Source organism: Anolis sagrei, chromosome 5 (assembly GCF_037176765.1).
Source record: "Anolis sagrei isolate rAnoSag1 chromosome 5, rAnoSag1.mat, whole genome shotgun sequence".
In the NCBI taxonomy this organism is placed as follows: Eukaryota; Metazoa; Chordata; class Lepidosauria; order Squamata; family Dactyloidae; genus Anolis; species Anolis sagrei.
The window spans coordinates 6,694,754-6,712,174 of record NC_090025.1 but is presented as its reverse complement, the minus strand read 5'-3'; the positions used below and the strand labels follow the sequence as shown (position 1 = coordinate 6,712,174).

General features: G+C 48.0%; 2 protein-coding genes across 4 annotated transcripts in view; one reads left to right on the top strand and one right to left on the bottom strand.

Moving 5' to 3' along the window:
- Positions 1–17,421, bottom strand: part of GFRA4 (GDNF family receptor alpha 4) — a 231,845-nt gene that overhangs the window by 35,737 nt on the left and 178,687 nt on the right. For all 3 annotated transcript variants that reach the window (XM_060779448.2, XM_060779450.2, XM_060779449.2), the window contains exons 3-4: positions 17,002–17,082; positions 12,254–12,599 (exon numbers count right to left, since the gene is read on the bottom strand). In XM_060779448.2, the coding sequence (XP_060635431.1) occupies positions 12,254–12,599; positions 17,002–17,082 (427 nt within the window). The remainder of the gene's footprint in view (positions 1–12,253; positions 12,600–17,001; positions 17,083–17,421) is intronic.
- Positions 3,192–10,671, top strand: LOC132772781 (uncharacterized). The gene is made up of 3 exons (XM_067468544.1): positions 3,192–3,239; positions 4,954–5,561; positions 7,986–10,671. Exons 2-3 carry the CDS (start codon positions 4,955–4,957, stop codon positions 8,963–8,965), a joined length of 1,587 nt encoding a protein of 528 aa, XP_067324645.1. The 5' UTR covers positions 3,192–3,239; position 4,954; the 3' UTR covers positions 8,966–10,671.

The following is a 17,421-nucleotide window of genomic DNA, read 5'->3' as shown; positions in this document are numbered from 1 at the left end:
GCATTTGTCACTGTTGAACTTCATTTTGTTAGTTTTGGCCAATCATCTCTCTAATCTGCCAAGGATACGCTGGAAGGTGTCCAGAGAAGGGAAACCAAAATGATCAAAGGTCTGGAAACCAGGAATGGCTTAAGGAGCTGGGTATGTTTCATTTGGAGAAAAGGCCGAGAGAAAGGGACAGAAGTGCATTGTTTACATATTTGAATGGAGCTTATACTGAAGATGGAGCCAGCTTGTTTTCTGCTGCTCCAGAGACAACAACACAGAGCTAGGGATTCAAACTGCATGAGAAGAAATTCCACTTTAACCTTAGGAAAAACGTTCTGACAGCAAGTGTTGTTCAACAATGGAATATACTAACTGGGAGTCTGGTGGAATCTATTTCCCTGGAGGTCCTGACAGATGGCTGAATGGCAACCTGTTGGGAAGGCTTGAATTGTGTCTTCCTGCCTGGCAGAATGGGATTGGACTGGATGGCCCTGGGAGTCTCTTCCAGTGTTATGATTTTATGACAGTTCTTTGGGCATCTTTCAGAGCTGCGTATTTCTGCATAGCTGGAGGTTTGGACTGAACGGCCCTGGGGATATCCTCTAACTGTATGACTCTATAATCTATTATATATTAGTCTTCTCTCAGATAAACACATCCAACTCCCTCAGCCATTCTCATAAGACTTGTCACTCAGCCAGGTAAGAAGAGGCAACACCTGCTGAAATTCCTTCTTTTACGCAGCCCTTAAAGAGATAGAATCACTCGCCCAATTCTACTCTGGAAACTCAAGTTTTATACAATCATAGAATTGGAAGAGACAACAAAGTCCATCCAGTCCAAACTCCTGCCAGTCAGGAAGACACAATACAAGCCCTTCTAATAGATGGCCATTCAGCCTCTGCTTAAAAACCCCCAGAGAAGGAAAACTCCACCGGACACCCAGGCAGCAGTGTATCACACTCTCAAACAACTCTTATTGTTAGGAACTTCTTCCCAATGTTTAGGTGGAATTGCTTTTCCTGTAATATGAATTCATGGCTCCATTGTATCCTAGTCTCTGGAGCAGTAGAAAGCAAACTTGCCCCCTTCTCAATGTGTGAAAGCACGAGTGGCGCCACCTATATGTATAACTGTTAGTTGCAAGATTTAAACTGTTGTATCATGCTTAATTCTGCTTTTTTACCCTGCCTATGTATAGTTGGATTGATTGGTTATTTATAGTTGTCAATCAATGTTGTTTGCACCAGTTATATTGCTTCCTCAGCTCAATTGTCTGGCTCCCCTCCTCTTCCTGGAGGAGGGGAGTGCTTCCCTTTTTCATTCCACCATCAGAGTTTCTATCAGATGGACGTGAGTAAGATACTTGGCTCTAAAAGCCCCTGATTAAGTTACCTCTCAGCACCAATTCTGAGGTTCTTACCCTTGAGACTTATGCTTCATGTTCAGATCAACCTGAAAGACGTTGGGAAGTCTCAAGCACCTTCAAACCAGTTATTTTGGCACCAGAGGAAGACCCTGTGTCTTCATACATAGGCCATTTGGACTGGGGTTGTGGATTGCTCTGGCATTCACAGCCATTGAGAAAGAGGGACATGGAAAAGCTTCTCAGCTGCAGAACTCCTTGGACCCAAGACAACCAGAGACTGTAATGTATGTTTTCCTTCACCCCTTTGAAACTTCCAGCTTACTGCCTTAAAGAGATAACTCTTTGTGAACAATAAAACTTATTTTGATTTATCTATAATGTTTGGGTCTTTGAGAGTTCCAGTTTCCCTAAAGGAGGGCAAGAAGCAATCCCCTGTGGGAAAGATGTCACGTCCATGCCTCTTTCACTAAGAGTTATAGCCCCCCAGATGCGACGGCACACAATGAGATATCTTCTCAAATATTAAAACATGGCTCTCATGTCCCTTTCAACCTTCTCTCCTCCAAGACAAACTCATCCAACTCCTTTAACCATTCTTCATGGCTTCTAGACCTTTGGCCATTTGGGTTTCCCTTCTCTGGATGCTTTCCAGCTCTGTCTTGAATGGTGGTGCCTCTGGGTATGACTGTGAATTTCATGATAATGACTGAGTCGCCATGTGAGGCAAGGTAGATTGCAAAAGGCTTGCATCAGCCAGTGTCCCTTACTGATGAACTATCAGCAAGTAGCTATATAAGGAAGATGAAAGAATCCATCTTTCTCTCTCCTGTGTGACTCAGTCGTGAGTATCTGCCTGTGCTCTGTATGTGACTATTTGATGACTCCAATTGTTTGCAAGGACAAGACAAGGAAAGTGAGTCTGCGTATCCTGATGGTATATTTGTATATATTGCACCTGTGAAGATTAAAGCCTCTGGATATTTTGGATGAAAACCTGAACCCGTGAGTTTACCAAACAGCATGTCTAGATAAGGTCAAACACTGGCAGATGGACTCTGCTGACAGACAGGATAAAGCACATGTTTATGCTGTGAAGGGACTCTGCTGTATATTTTTGTTTGCTTTTGAGACCCTTGCTATCCAGCTTGCAGTGGTTCAGGGAGGTTGTGATTTGGAAATTATAAATCACTTCACAACTAACAAATCTTGTGACAGACTCCTAGTTAAGAACAGGGGTGTGTTGGGGTTCAGCCTGATCCTGATCTGTGTGAACCGGATTCTCTGATAGTTTTTCCAACTGAGCAAGCTCTCCCTGACAGTGTGGAATCTGTTCTTGATGCCGAGGTCAGCGGGGACGAAAAGGAAACTCAACAGCTGGAGGAAAATGTTTTGGAAGTTAGCCGTGATATCACTAGCCGTGATATCTCTCCGCCTGGGGTTTTTAATGAGGACCGAAGAGAACAGATAGTTAGAGACAGAAATGTTTCCCAATTTCTACGAAAGCCACATCGTTTACAGGAGAGACAGGCCCAGACGTCAAAGTCAAGGGGCGTTTCAAAGAATAGTTTTCCTCTCCCCATGAAATGGGGAGAGAGAAAAAACATTTGTCTGCCTCGCACGAGGCAGGGAGGAGTTCTGCTGGAACCCTCCAGAACATCCGGGGGCGTGGCTTGTGAGTTCAGGCCAGGCCCCCTCCCAGGCATTCTGCGCCTGGACGTTGGAGAAGAAGGACGCAGAGAGAAGAGCCAGGACCAGGGGCCCTGGAAGGAAGAGAAGGCAGGCGAAGAAGAGAGAAGATTTCTTCGAGTCAAGAGGAGAGGAAGTCTGAGGAGATAAAGAAGACGACCGAAGGCGAGATAGTGGAGACCAGGAGGCGCTTCAGGTCGGTAGCGGGGACTCTGGGGGGGGGGTGGGCTTTGCTTCCACCCCCGGGGGGCTCTTTTGGGCAAGTTTGGGGGAGCATGTCTCCACCCCCCCTCCCCTTCTTCCCCTCGTGGACTCCTCGGCGCTTCGGCCGAGGCCGGAGGCTGGCTCTTTGTTGGGGCCTGGGCAGGGGGGTTGGAGAGTTGCGCTCCGGCTTGTGCTGCCCCTCCACCCCCCCCCCTCCCCCGTGCCCAGCCTCGCTCCCCTTTGGGGTTTTACCTGGCGTTTGGTTTTGGGGGGATGGTCGCGCGCGATTCGCGCGCCTCCCTCCCCTCGCCGTTTGTTTCTTCTGGGCTGCCCCGGGGTCGGCGGGTGCGGGGAGTGGGAGAGGGGTCTCGCCTCTTCGCTGTCCCCCCCCCTCTTTCCGGCATTTTGGGCGCAGGCCGCCTGCGTCGTTCGGCGCCGCTTCGGGCGGGGCCGGTGGCCCGGCATGCCCGTGCCGCGCGCGGTGGGCCTGTGTGGCGCTCGCTTGGAGCGCCCGTGGGAGCGTGCCGCGTGGCAGCCCCGTGCGCGGGGTGGCAGGCGGTGGGCCCGTTTTTCTTTTGGTTGTGCCGGCCCGCGCGGTCGGTGGGCCTCCAGGGAGCAGCTTAAGCTCTCCCCGGCTTGCCACTCGACACGGCGTATATGCAGGGGCTCCTAGTGGTACAGGGGGTTGAAATACGGAGCTGCTGAGCGCGTTGCACAAGATGTGCGGGCTCAATGTTGGGGAGCCTCATGAGCTTCCGTTGTTAGCCCTAGCGTGGGGATGAATGGAGCATCAAATAGCGTTTTTTCCAGAAAGATGGCGCTGCAGGCTAGTTACAGGCCCTGTGTTGCCCCCCCCCCTCCAGTGTTTAGTTTCGCTTTCGGCCACATGGTAGGGGCGGCCATTTTGTGTGAAAGAAGCGGCGCCATCTTGTTTTTCGGCCGTGGGGGAACTATAATATATATATATATATTTTGGGGAGAGAGAGGAGTGAGAGACAGAATAAAATAATAATAATATATATATAAAAAAAAAATTATCTGATTCTACACCGTGATTGTAGCGCAGCTGGCCGAGTGTCAGCTGCATTAAGATCACTCCGACCAAAGGTCATGAGTTCGAAGCCAGCCCGGGCTGGAGTGGGTGTCCAGTCATTGTGTAGCCTGTTGTCAACCTTTGCAACCCGAAAGACAGTTGCATCTGTCAAGTAGGAAAGTAAGGTACCACCTTGTGTGGGAGGCTAATAGTAACTAATTTTTTCATAGCCTGTTGATAGTATGGTTTATATATATATATAAAAAAAATAAATAAAAAAAATTGAATTGAGCACCGGGGTTGTGGCGCAGCTGGCGGAGTGTCTGCTGCCTTAAGATCACTCTGGCCAAAAGGTCATGTGTTCGAAGCTAGCCCGGGTTGGGAGTGGGATTCCGACCAATTGTGTGGCCCAGGGGTCCTCAAGCTTTCCCCAGTGATTTGGGATGAGCTCCCAGTGGTTTGTCCCAGCTCCTGATGTTCATTGTGGACTTCAGTTAGTTAGGGTGAGCTCCCAGTGGTCTGTCCCAGCTTCTGATGTATCATTGATGATACATGCAAATGTGATTGGATCAATATTGGCAAACCAGGCTTTTAAAACGATATTAGGGGATCACAGGGTGGACTAAAATATTCGGTTTCTCGGATAACGAGTTTGTCATCAATTCTCTTTCAGGATGGCGCCAAAGAAGAATGTGGGCGGCCCTAAAGGAAAGGGACCTGCCAAGAGGACTCCGGCTAAGCGTCCCCTCCCTCCCAACGAACCATCTTCGGAGGAGGAGGACGTCTCAGCTGAGGAGCTAAATGCTCTGATGGCCAGGATGGAAAGATTCGAAAGGGAAAGAGGGTTGGCTCCACGGGAGGTGGGGCTGCGCCCGGCGCGGGGGGCAAGCAGAAAGCTGATCTTTAAACACCTTCTTTCTCGCATGTCTGCTCTAGAGGCCAGCCGTGCAGCCGCGACAGGCGTTGGGGATGAGCCTGGCCAACCGGAATCCGGAGGGAGGGAACAAGATCCCCCACCACCGCCAGGGGATCAACCTCAAGTGGTCCAGGCTCAGGTGTCGTCTGGTGACGCAGCAGCACCGACCCCTGCCGAAGCTGCCCCAGCCATCGCTCGGGCACAACCAGTCACTACATCAATGCAGCCTGCAAGGGCGGCAGCATCATCGGCTGTTGATCCGATCATAACATCTCCGGTGGCGGCACCATCGATGCTGGAGAAGGCGGCAACGGGGCAAAGTTCTATGCAAACTGACATCATGGACGGGCCATCAACATCCACAGGTAACAATACACTGGTCTGGCCTTGGGGCCTGAGCCAGGCGCAAACCACTACACCTACACTCCAAAGTGCGGCGCTGGCGCTAACAGGACCTTCAGTCATTAAGGCTGGTCCTCAAGCGCCTGCAGTGGCCCCTATAACATTGGAAATGGCTAGGTCAGGAGACGACAACCAATATTGGGGAACCGATAAATGGGTGCTGCCGGTAGTTACTACGGCAGCCTCAGCATCCTTGGGGGCCCATTTATCGCAAAAAACCATAGACAAGATACTCAGGAATGAGTACATAGACATGTTTTCCCTGTATTTCAGAGAATTAGATAAAAAGGAAAAAGACGACATGGATGAAGAGCGGAAGGAAAAATTAAAGAAGAGGCGGGTCGAGCAGAATTGGAAAAATTGGATAGCGTGCTATACCATATACGCATCCCTTCTAGTAGAAGCTCACCCGTATAGGGCCAAGGCCCTATTTAAATATCAAAACATAATTTACGGGGCTTATGTTAACTATACCGGCCAGGCGTGGCTGGTTTACGATAGCCGCTTTCGTTCAGAAGCCGCCACAAAGCCCGATAAGAGATGGGACCTCATCGACAGTCAACTGTGGATGGAGGTGATGAATACAACCAGGGCAGTCCCTGGTGAGAAAGCTGATAGTGGTCACACTATACAGAACGCCAAAGGGAGTCAGCCCTTTCGGCAGGGAAACCCAGCACAGCAGCCGCAAAAACAAAAAGGGATGTGCTGGGGATATGCGGCCAACGGAGTTTGTGCGCGCAAAGATTGCAAGTTCCGGCACGCATGTGCAATATGTCAAGGTGACCACTCAACCAAGAGTTGTTACAAGGCAAAATCAACAAGGAGCGGGCCAAGGGCCGCGAAGTTTATCAAAAAAGACCCAGGACAGGGGAATGTTTCAAAAGGGTCCCAGCCCAATCAGGGTGGGTCCGCTTAGTGGTTGGCTGCAAAGATACCCCGACAGAGCGGCAGCAGAGTATCTGCTTGGCGGCTTTAGGGAGGGCTTTCGAATCCCGGCCCTCGGGCCTCGTTCTCCTTGTCTAGCACCCAATTTGAAATCGATTAGAGGCCTGGAAAATATAGTTCTACAAAAGATAAACAAAGAGGTTAAGGAAGGCAGGGTTTTGGGTCCGTTTGTCGCACCCCCCACGCCTCAGTTTAGGGTTTCCCCTTTAGGAATAGTACCCAAAAAAGCTATCGGTGAATATCGCCTCATTCATCATCTCTCCTATCCAAGGGGGGGATCGGTGAATGACGCCATTCCCGACGAACAATGCTCTGTGAGCTACACATCATTTGACGCAGCAGTGCGGCTAGTGCGGCGGTATGGACCGGGAGCAGAGCTGGCGAAGTGCGATATCAAATCCGCCTTCAGGCTGCTCCCAGTACATCCGGCTGATTTTGAACTGTTGGGATTCCAGTTCCAGGGCCTCTTTTATTGTGATCGAGCGTTGCCCATGGGATGTTCAGTCTCTTGTGCCGCTTTTGAGACGTTTAGTACGTTCCTTGAATGGGCTATAAAGGAAAAGTCGGGCCTCGGAGGAGTCGCACATTATCTCGACGACTTTCTTTTCGTGGGAAAAGGTGGATCAGGGGATTGTGGTGCCCTGCTATGCGCCTTTCAGCAGCTAGCCGGGGACCTAGGGGTACCTTTAGCTGACGAGAAAACTGAAGGCCCCCTCACTGTTTTGACATTCTTAGGGATAGAGCTTGACACAGTCAGCGAATACTCGAGGCTGCCGGAAGAAAAGGTCGCAGCCTTGATTGACAAGATAGGTCAATTTTTGCAGCGGCGTAAGGCGACTTTAAGGGAATTCCAGCAAATTATTGGTCACCTAAATTTCGCCTGTAAGGTCATAGCGCCCGGACGGGCCTTCCTGCGCAGGTTGTGTGAAGCTGTCACTGGAGTAACCTTGCCCCACTATCACATCAGGCTAACAAGGGAGATTAGGGCTGATTTGTCCGTTTGGCTTCAATTCCTGCGCCAGTTTAACGGAATCTCATTCTGGCGTCAAGAATTGATGATAAAAAACGCCCTTCAAGTGTCTTCGGACGCATCAGGGTCAGTGGGATTTGGAGTGTACTTTGAAGGACATTGGTGCGCAGAGAGGTGGCCAGACCATTGGCATGCGTTGGGAATAACAGTGGATTTAACCTTTTTGGAATTTTTTCCTATCTTAGTGGCAGTCACCCTTTGGGCTGACAGATTTGCCAACTCCACGGTTCATTTTTGGTGCGACAATATGGCCACAGTGCAGGTCATTAACGCACTGACATCTAAATCACGTAGGGTCATGACTGCCATCCGACAATTTGTTTTACACTGTTTAAAATTTAACATATTGTTTCGGGCATTCCACGTCGCGGGTCTCGAGAACGGACTGGCTGACGCTTTGTCTCGTTTTCAGATGGAGCGATTCAGACAGTTGGCTCCCGACGCGGACGTGGTTCCAGAGCGCATGCCGGACCATCTCTGGAAGGTTGGAGTGACGAGACGGCCTTAGGTATGAGCCTGGCTCTAGCACCTAGCTCTAGGAAGTCATACACTAGGGCGGTCCAAGAATTTATAGATTTTAGGCAACATTATAACCTGCCCGGAACTATGCCGGTCCCCTATGAGCAACTCGCTCAGTTTTGTGTATACCACAGGCGGAGAGGCTTAGCACCACAGTCCATTCGGACTAAGTTGTCAGCGCTCGCATATTGGTTCAAGGCCCAAGGCCTTAGCGACCCCACTGACGACTTTAGGATACATAAATTCTTAACGGGATGGTCCAGGCAGCGCGGGCATCCCAGGGATGACCGGCAGCCAATGACACCCGCAATTTTGAAGGGTCTGAAACAATTGTGGCCCAGATTGTGTACTTCATACTACGAGCAGGTCCTATATCATGCTGCAGCTTTGACTGCATTTTTCGGAGCACTGCGGGTGAGTGAATTGGTGGCACTATCCAAGAGTGATACCTCACACCGAGCGCTGTTGATTTCCGACATTAAGGTTTTCCAGGATAGTATGGAAATCAGAGTTAGGGCCTCCAAAACTGACCAGGAAGCTAAAGGTCAGGTGATCCGGCTGCTAAAGTGCAGCGAAGAGGACCTTTGCCCAGTGGTGGCCATGACACAATTTGCGGCACTCAGGGGCATTGATAAAGGTTACCTCTTTTCCCATCAGGACGGAAAGCCGCTGACCAAGTACCAATTTTGGACCATTACAGCTAAGGCGCTGGACCTGTTGGGGATGGGGCACCTTAAATTCGGGACCCACTCCTTTAGGATTGGTGCCGCCACGGCAGCATCCGCGTTGGGATACGACAAGGATGAGATAAAAGCCATAGGCAGATGGAGGTCCGGCGCCTTCAGAGGTTACGTACGGTCAGTTCCATCCTAGATGTTGTTATCGTTGCAGGTCTCTCCAGGCTGGCGCATAGAAGTCGGGTCCTGGTCTGTGGACACAGTTATGTCTTTTGGGCGGGGAGAGAGGCCCACAGGACTGCCTTTGGTCAGCATTTGGGTCTCGCTTCCACGGCAGCGGTGGAATGGAGAGGAAGGAGAGGCCTGCGTTGGGACGGTTTGTGCCCTTTGTTGTTTAATGCCGGGAGTGTTCTGCCTCCCGATGTGTTGGTTATCCACCTCGGTGGTAACGATTTGGGCCTGTTAACAGGCAAGGCCCTCTTTTTACAAGCACGGGCAGACATACGAAAAATTTGGTGGGCATGGCCCGGGGTGCACGTCGTGTGGTCCGCTATCATACCTCGTCGCAGGTGGCTCGGAGGAGGCGACGTGGGAAGGCTCGAAAAAGCCAGGAAGCGAGTGAACCGGGCCATGCGGGTGTTCATGATCCATCAGAGGGGTCATTATATTGCACATCCAAATATCACACGAGATGATGAGAGGTTATATCGTGGTGATGGAGTGCACTTATCCGAATTGGGCAACCAACGATTTTTGCTAAATTTGCAGGAAGGTATTAGAAGGGTGTTAGAGGAATTGGTGGGGGATAGGGGCGAAATGGACATTTGCCCCTAATCCGTGGCATAAATAGATAGAAAATTCCTTTAGTCGGTGTGCACCTAGGGCACCCCTTTAAGGGGTGAAAGGCCGTTAAGTCAAACACTCACCTCCTGTTTAAAAGGTGAGGGTAGTTAAATGGCCTTTAATTGGAAGGAGTCTCGATACAAGAGCTCTGAAAGAGACTCCTTATTCCTTTCCCTTGGGGTGATACGGTTTGATTACCGAAACCCAGGTGCTTCGCCCGGAATATTGTGGTTATCGGGTAGGAATACTACCTGGGTTAGGTTGGACCAGTTCCTTTTCACCCTTGAGTTAGGTTAGGAACTTAAATAGGTAACGTTAAATAAAAGTTGCCCAATTTGAATCCAAGCATTGGTGTTATGTCTTTATTTCTTGTGTGTCACTTCGTGGGTTGGCAGACAATAGTTTTCCTCTCCCCATGAAATGGGGAGAGAGAAAAAACATTTGTCTGCCTCGCACGAGGCAGGGAGGAGTTCTGCTGGAACCCTCCAGAACATCCGGGGGCGTGGCTTGTGAGTTCAGGCCAGGCCCCCTCCCAGGCATTCTGCGCCTGGACGTTGGCCCACCACTCCCGCCCAGTAACAGTATATTCTACGGTTGCCTAGGGAACCGGGTAGGAATTTTTTCCTCTTCTTGTTTTTAAGGGAGGTTTTTTGCCTACCCTATACTGTTTAGGGGCTAGATAGAGAAAGTGGGCGTTGTTAAATAGGCCAGGCATAAATAGATAGAAAATTCCTTTAGTCGGTGTGCACCTAGGGCACCCCTTTAAGGGGTGAAAGGCCGTTAAGTCAAACACTCACCTCCTGTTTAAAAGGTGAGGGTAGTTAAATGGCCTTTAATTGGAAGGAGTCTCGATACAAGAGCTCTGAAAGAGACTCCTTATTCCTTTCCCTTGGGGTGATACGGTTTGATTACCGAAACCCAGGTGCTTCGCCCGGAATATTGTGGTTATCGGGTAGGAATACTACCTGGGTTAGGTTGGACCAGTTCCTTTTCACCCTTGAGTTAGGTTAGGAACTTAAATAGGTAACGTTAAATAAAAGTTGCCCAATTTGAATCCAAGCATTGGTGTTATGTCTTTATTTCTTGTGTGTCACTTCGTGGGTTGGCAGACAATAGCTTCTTTGGTTTAAGAGGCCTCCTGCCGGGTGCCTCTTTAGATCAAGCAACGTTTGGGATTGTGGCTGTGCCTTGGCAGAATTCCTGTGTTTCATGGCCAGTAATCCCAGAGGCTTGTGTTTATCAAGTTCATGGTTAGTAAAATACTAACAGGTTCATGGTTCTTGTTTTGTGGCTTTTGAAATTTTGCTCAAGTTCAGAGATTCTACTGACTGCTGTGTTTTTCTGTGGCTTTTTGACTTTGCATTTACCTTTCTTTTGTAACCAATTTTTCATCAATAAACAAGGATTGCTTTTCCTACAGTCCAGTGTGGTGGATTTAATCTTATGGTTTCATTTCTTGAACTGGGATGCAACAGGGTGAGACCACAGGAAGTGAGAGAAATCTACCTTTAGGAAGGGAAATTCACTCCTGAGAGAGTTATTATTGTGAGGGAAAGGGGTCTCCACTGAAGCTTTATCACCAATCCTTGTTTCCACAACAAGTCCAATGTTTCAGAATCCAATTCTCACAGGGACAGAAAATGGGGCAAAATCTTTTGAACAGGGGCACAGACAGAAAATCAAACACCACAAGGGTGTTAACCCTTCCCTATGATATCCAAATCTACAAGATATGCATTTTTGGGTTGCTGTGAGTTTTTCAGGCTGTATGACCATGTTCCTGTAGAATTCTCTCCTGATGTTTGACCTGCATCTGTAGCTGGTATCTTCAGAGGTCTGTTGGAGGCAAGTGGAGTTTGTATAAATATATACCTGTGGAATATTTAGGGTGGGAGAAAGAACCCTTGTCTGATTGAAGCAAGTGTGAATGTTGCAACTAGCCAGCTTGATTAACATTGAGTAGCCTTGCTGCTGCAAACTCGTCTCCCAAAGAGAGGATGCTTCCAGGCTACCTTTATGCAAATACCTTCACTAATTAAATTTGCAGCTTCAAGTCTACTCAATGCTAAACTATTGTCGAAGGCTTTCATGGACAGAATCACTGGGTTGTTGTAGGTTTTTTCGGGCTATATGGCCATGTCCTAGAGGCATTCTCTCCTGACGTTTCGCCTGCATCTATGGCAAGCATCCTCACTACCTCCATAGATGCAGCAAAATGTCAGGAGAGAATGCCTCTAGAACATGGCCATATAGCCCGAAAAAACCTACAACAACCTGCTAATCAAACTAATTGCAACATCCACACTTGCTTTAGAAAGACAAGGGTTCTCCACAGACACTCCACTTGCCTCATTTCTAACAGATCTTTGAACAAAGCTCTGAAGATGCTAGCTACAGATGCAGATGAAACATCTGGAGAGAATGCTTTTGAAACATGGCCATACAGCCCGAAAAACTCACAGCAAACCAGTGATTCTAGCCATGAAAACCTTCGACAACATGTAGTTTTGGCTGGAGTTACACTTGAAAAATGTCCCTGTACTGACTTACATACAAATTCAACTTAAGAACAATTCAACTTGTTTGTACATTGGGGACTACCTGTATTTATCTTTTCCAAAAGATGGAGAATGCATGTTACCTGCAGACGTAGTTCCCTTTGCAGGCGTCCAGCGGAGCCAGGCAGTTAGGCTTCTCTTTAGCCTCGTAGGAGCAGGTGGGGACGATGGTTTGCCGGCGCCGCTCCGCACAGGCCGTGTCCTCACAGGGGCAGAAGAGCAGCTCGTGAGTGTATTCGGGGGGCACACGGTCAAAGAACTTCCGCAAGGCCTTGTGGCACTTGGAGCGGTTGCAGGTGTCCACTCTGGCCGCCCGCCGGATGCAGGAGGAGACGTACTCTGTCCGGAGGCGCTGGCACATCTCGTCCACGTTGCAGGCCTTGGCCGCATCCAAGCAGCGATTGACTTGTGTCACCTCGTTTTCAGAGCCTGTAAAAGAAGGAAAAGGAGAAGGAGCCATTCTAACTCAGAGATGGGAAAAACTCTTAAAGCAGGCATGGGCAAACTTGGGCCCTCCAGGTGTTTTGGACTTCAACTCCCACAACTGTTAGAAATTGTGGGAGTTGAAGCCCAAAACACCTGGAGGGCCCAAGTTTGCCCATGCCTGCTACAACGCATATTATACCATACCACCAACTCTGTATTAATTGTAGAGTTAGCTGCTTTGAGTCTCCTTTGGGAGAGAGGAAGCAGGATGGAAACAATAATAACTTAATGTAATACTTAATGAGTTCTAAAACAGGTTTTTATTTAAAGCATGATTTCTTTGATTTTATGCCATTTGCTATAGAGTTTTGGTTGTTTGAGTTCTGGTTAACTGAGAGTCTACTGTATATCAAATTGCAGCAAAAAAATTACACCTAAACATTAATGTGAGATTAGTCAGTGGAATATACTGTTTTGGATTCTCCTTTTTTGTGATTGATAGCCACACCACTGGAGAAATTACACTGCTTAGCCGGTATTGCACCACCTGACATCCGCCGGGAAGTAGCAGCCAATAGTGAAAGGACCAAGGCAGAGACATCTCCAGCTCATCCCCTGTTTGGGTATCAGCCAGCACGTCTACGACTTAAATCAAGACATAGTTTTCTTAGATCTACAGAGACACTCGCTGGAACACCCCAGCAAGCGAGAGTCCAAAAGTGGCAGGCCCAAACCCAGCACCTCAATTCATGGGTGATACCAGATGAGAGACTCCCCCCTGGGCACTCAGAAGACTGGGTGACTTGGAAGGCGCTGAACAGATTGCGCTCTGGCACCACGAGATGCAGAGCCAACCTTAAGAAATGGGGCTACAGGGTGGAATCCTCGGCATGCGAGTGTGGAGAAGAACAAACCACAGACCACCTGCTGCAATGCACCCTGAGCCCTGCCACATGCACAATGGAGGACCTTCTTGCGGCAACCCCAGAGGCACTCCAAGTGGCCAGATACTGGTCAAAGGACATTTAACCAAATACCAAATTTACAAAATCTGTGTGGTTTTTTTTCTTCTTTTTTTTCTTTTTCTTTTTAATCTCTGTGTTTGTTTTGCTTTGTTAGAATTGTAATACAATGGTTGCTGATGACACGATAAATAAATAGGGATGTTTTAATGGTGTCAGGACAGGGATGGACTGGATGACCCTTGGGATCTATATTATCCTGTAATTATAGATTGCCATACTACTGGATGGAGTGTAATACCCAACTTGCTCTGTTTCATATTCCTATCATTGTGAAAGAATGCTTTCTGTGTTACTGAGGGCATTGCGCAAGGAAGCACTGAACATCTCTTTCCGCAATATCCAGGAAAGCTATTTATCAGAGCTTGCTACAGATAGAAATGTTCATCTTCTGGGGATAAAAAATGCAGCTGAATGGAGTCCAGACTACCTTCTTTTGGGCATTTAATGGCTAGGAGAAGTCACAAAACTGGATGAGATGTTGTGGAGAAAGTACTTCTATCCACAATGACAAAGAAGCCAGATGCAAGCTGAGTGATATTCTCAGGTTGCTTTCCTTTTGTGTTAAGCCCCCAAGACCTCATGGCCAGCCTTCTGCTCTAAGTATTTGTGTGAGAGCTGAATGCAGAATTATGGACTGTCTTCATGGTGTTGACAAATGTTTTAACTGCTTTAAACTTAACTGTTTTCAACTATTGCTATATTGTTGTTTGTTTGTATTTATGGCATCGAATTGTTGCAGAGTCCCTCTTCGGGGGCTGAGAAGGACGGGATAGAAATGCCGGAAATAAATAATAATAAATAAATAATACATGGTCTGTGGTTTGCTTTTCTCCATACCCAATACAATGCCTTGTTTTAAAACTTTGTGTTTTTTAAATACATTACAACTGCACCCTTGGTTCTCTTCTGATACAATAAATAAAATAAATACAGTGTAGATGCACCTCAAGGAAGTTACCACCCACTACTGATTGTTTCATGTCAAAGGAAATGGCCCCCATGCCTTCGGCCAAAGACAAATTGGCGCATTAAAAACGATACATTCCCACCATTGGGAAAATTAGCTAGGGATTTAAAAAGGTTAAGAGAAATATATTTCTTAATTCTCCTTTGTCAGCCTGCCCAGAAATAGAACAGCTCGGGAAACTGAAAAGTGCTTTGCTTGGAGTCTTGAGGAACCTTTGCGGGGCTCTCTCTGGGAATGTAAATATTTGCGTTTGTTATCCTAGCAGGCAATAAGGAAGAATTCCCACTGCTTTTGCTTCCAAGAGAATGCACAGATTTCTGTTCCGTTCCCAATTGTGACTTCTGTTTCATCTATACGGAGACACTTTGGCCGCATCTCTACAGTGGAATTAACATAGTTGAAACCCATTATAATGGCTATGAATCAATGCTAAGGGATCCTAGGATTGCAAAGCTACAACTCTCAGGGTTCCATAGCATTGCATCGCAGTAGTTAAAGTGGTATCAAATCCCATTCAGTGTCAATGCACCCTGAAATGTTGACCATTTCCGCTATCTTGGCAGCCACCTCTCCACCAAAGTCAACATCAACACCGAAATACAACACCGCCTGAGCTCTGCAAGTGCATCATTTTTCCGAATGAAGCAGGGAGTGTTTGAGGACCGGGACATCCGTAGGGAGACCAAGGTGCTTGTCTATAAAGCTATTGTCCTCCCAACACTGCTATACGCCTGCAAGACTTGGAGTGTCTACAGGTGTCACATGCAACTCCTGGAACGATTCCATCAGCGCTGCCTCCGGAAAATACTGCAAATATCTTGGGAAGACAGGTGGACAAACATCAGCGTGCTGGAAGAAGCAAAGACCACCAGCATTGAAGCGATGGTCCTCCGCCATCAGCTCCGCTGGACCGGCCACATTGTCTGGATGCCCGACCACTGTCTCCCAAAGCAGTTGCTCTACTCCGAACTCAAGAATGGAAAACGGAATGTTGGTGGGGAGGAAAAGAGATTGAAAGATGGGCTCAAAGCCAACCTTAAAAACTGTGGCATAGACACTGAGAACTGGGAAGCCCTGGCCCTTAAGCACTCTAGCTGGAGGTCAGCTGTGACCAGCAGTGCTGTAGAATTTGGAGAGGCATGAATGGAGGGCGAAAGAGAGAAATGTGCCAAGAGGAAGGAGCGTCAAGCCAACCCCGGTCGAGACCGCCTCCCACCTGGAAACCGATGCCCTCACTGTGGGAGAAGATGCAGATCAAGAATAGGGCTCCACAGTCACCTACGAACCCACCCCCAGGACACCGAACTTGGAGGACCATCATCCTCGGACTATGAGGGATCGCCTAAGTAAGTAAAGTACCCTGAGTATTATGCACGAAAACACATTTTCTGCAAGGAGACCTATTTTCCCATGCAAAATCCATTATTTTTCTCTATTATTTATTTATTTATTTGCAGTATTTATATTCCTCCCTTCTCACCCCGCAGGGGACTCAGGGCGAATTACAATGTACACATACGTGGCAAACATTCAATGCCAAAGACACACTTAACAGATGTAAACAGACAGCCAGAGGCTATTTAACTTTTCTGGCTGCTAGGAGAGCTGTCACTTTCATCGTCCATCTGTGACACTAAGTACTTCCGCATTCCCCGCATGCTTTTGCTGGAGTGGTTTGCTGGCGTCTTTTTATAGCCTCGTAAATGAGTTAAATTAGCCTCCCCACACATAGGTGGTACCTAATTTTCCTACTTGACAGATGCAACTGTCTTTCAGGTTGCAAAGGTCGACAACAAGCTTCACAATTGGTCGGAAGCTCACTCCGACCCGGGCTGGCTTCGAACTCATGACCTTGTGGTCAGAAGTGATCCAGACACTCACACAGACACTCACACAGCTGCGCCACAGTCTCGGGAACACAGAGACCGACAAGTCACAGGTTCGAATCCAGGGAGAGGTGGGTGAGCTCTCTTTATCAGCTCCAGCTCCTCATGCAGGGACATGAGAGAAGCCTCCCACACGGATGATAAAAAAATCAAATCATCCAGATTTGATGATTTTTTCCCCATTAGGCATGAATTTCCAGATTTGATGGGCAACGTCCTTGCAGACTGCCAATTCTCTCACACCAGAAGCGACTTGCAGTTTCTCAAGTTGCTCCTGACATGACAAAAAAAAAAAAAGAACACATTTCACAGCATTAGTCAAGGATGTGTAACTCTGGTTTATATATCAACATAGGGTAATGCTTTAAGCAGTACATTATGACTTGGAGACCAGAGTTTGAATCCCTGTGCGAACATGACCTTAGGCACATCACACCCTTTCAGCCTCAGAAAATGATCGTAAGTCAAACAATATTTGAAAACACACAACATACATTATTTCTTTTTAGAATGTCATCCAGGCTTACCTGCAGTGATGGAAGCTAACCGGACGTAGTCGAAGCCCCGCACAAAGGGTTCGTACGGAGAGCTCTCCATGACATTCATGCCTAATGGGGGGGAAAAAAGAGACAGGTGTCACTCCAACAATGGAAATCTTTCTTCTACATCCTCAAAGGGGTTATGCAATGCAACCTTATTCAGGCAGGAACACACAATCTAAACCCTCTTGACAGATGGCCATTCAGCCTATGCTGAAAAACCTAAAGTCGAAGTCCAAAACACCTACTGGCTGGTAGGAATTGTGGGAGTTGGAGTCCAAAACACCTGGAGGGCTGAAGTTTGCACATGCCTGATGCAGGTGCACCCATACTTAACATGGCCAACATTGAACATGTTCCCATAACATCCAGACTGGACAGCTGCAGCATGTTGTGAATGCGGCTTCA

Bases quoted from the DNA above. Each gene is read 5' to 3' on its own strand.
- LOC132772781 (XM_067468544.1), top strand. From the start codon at position 4,955: ATGGCGCCAAAGAAGAATGTGGGCGGCCCTAAAGGAAAGGGACCTGCC. The intron at 5,562-7,985 runs GTAACAATACAC...TCTCGTTTTCAG, and splicing joins CGGGCCATCAACATCCACAG to ATGGAGCGATTCAGACAGTT.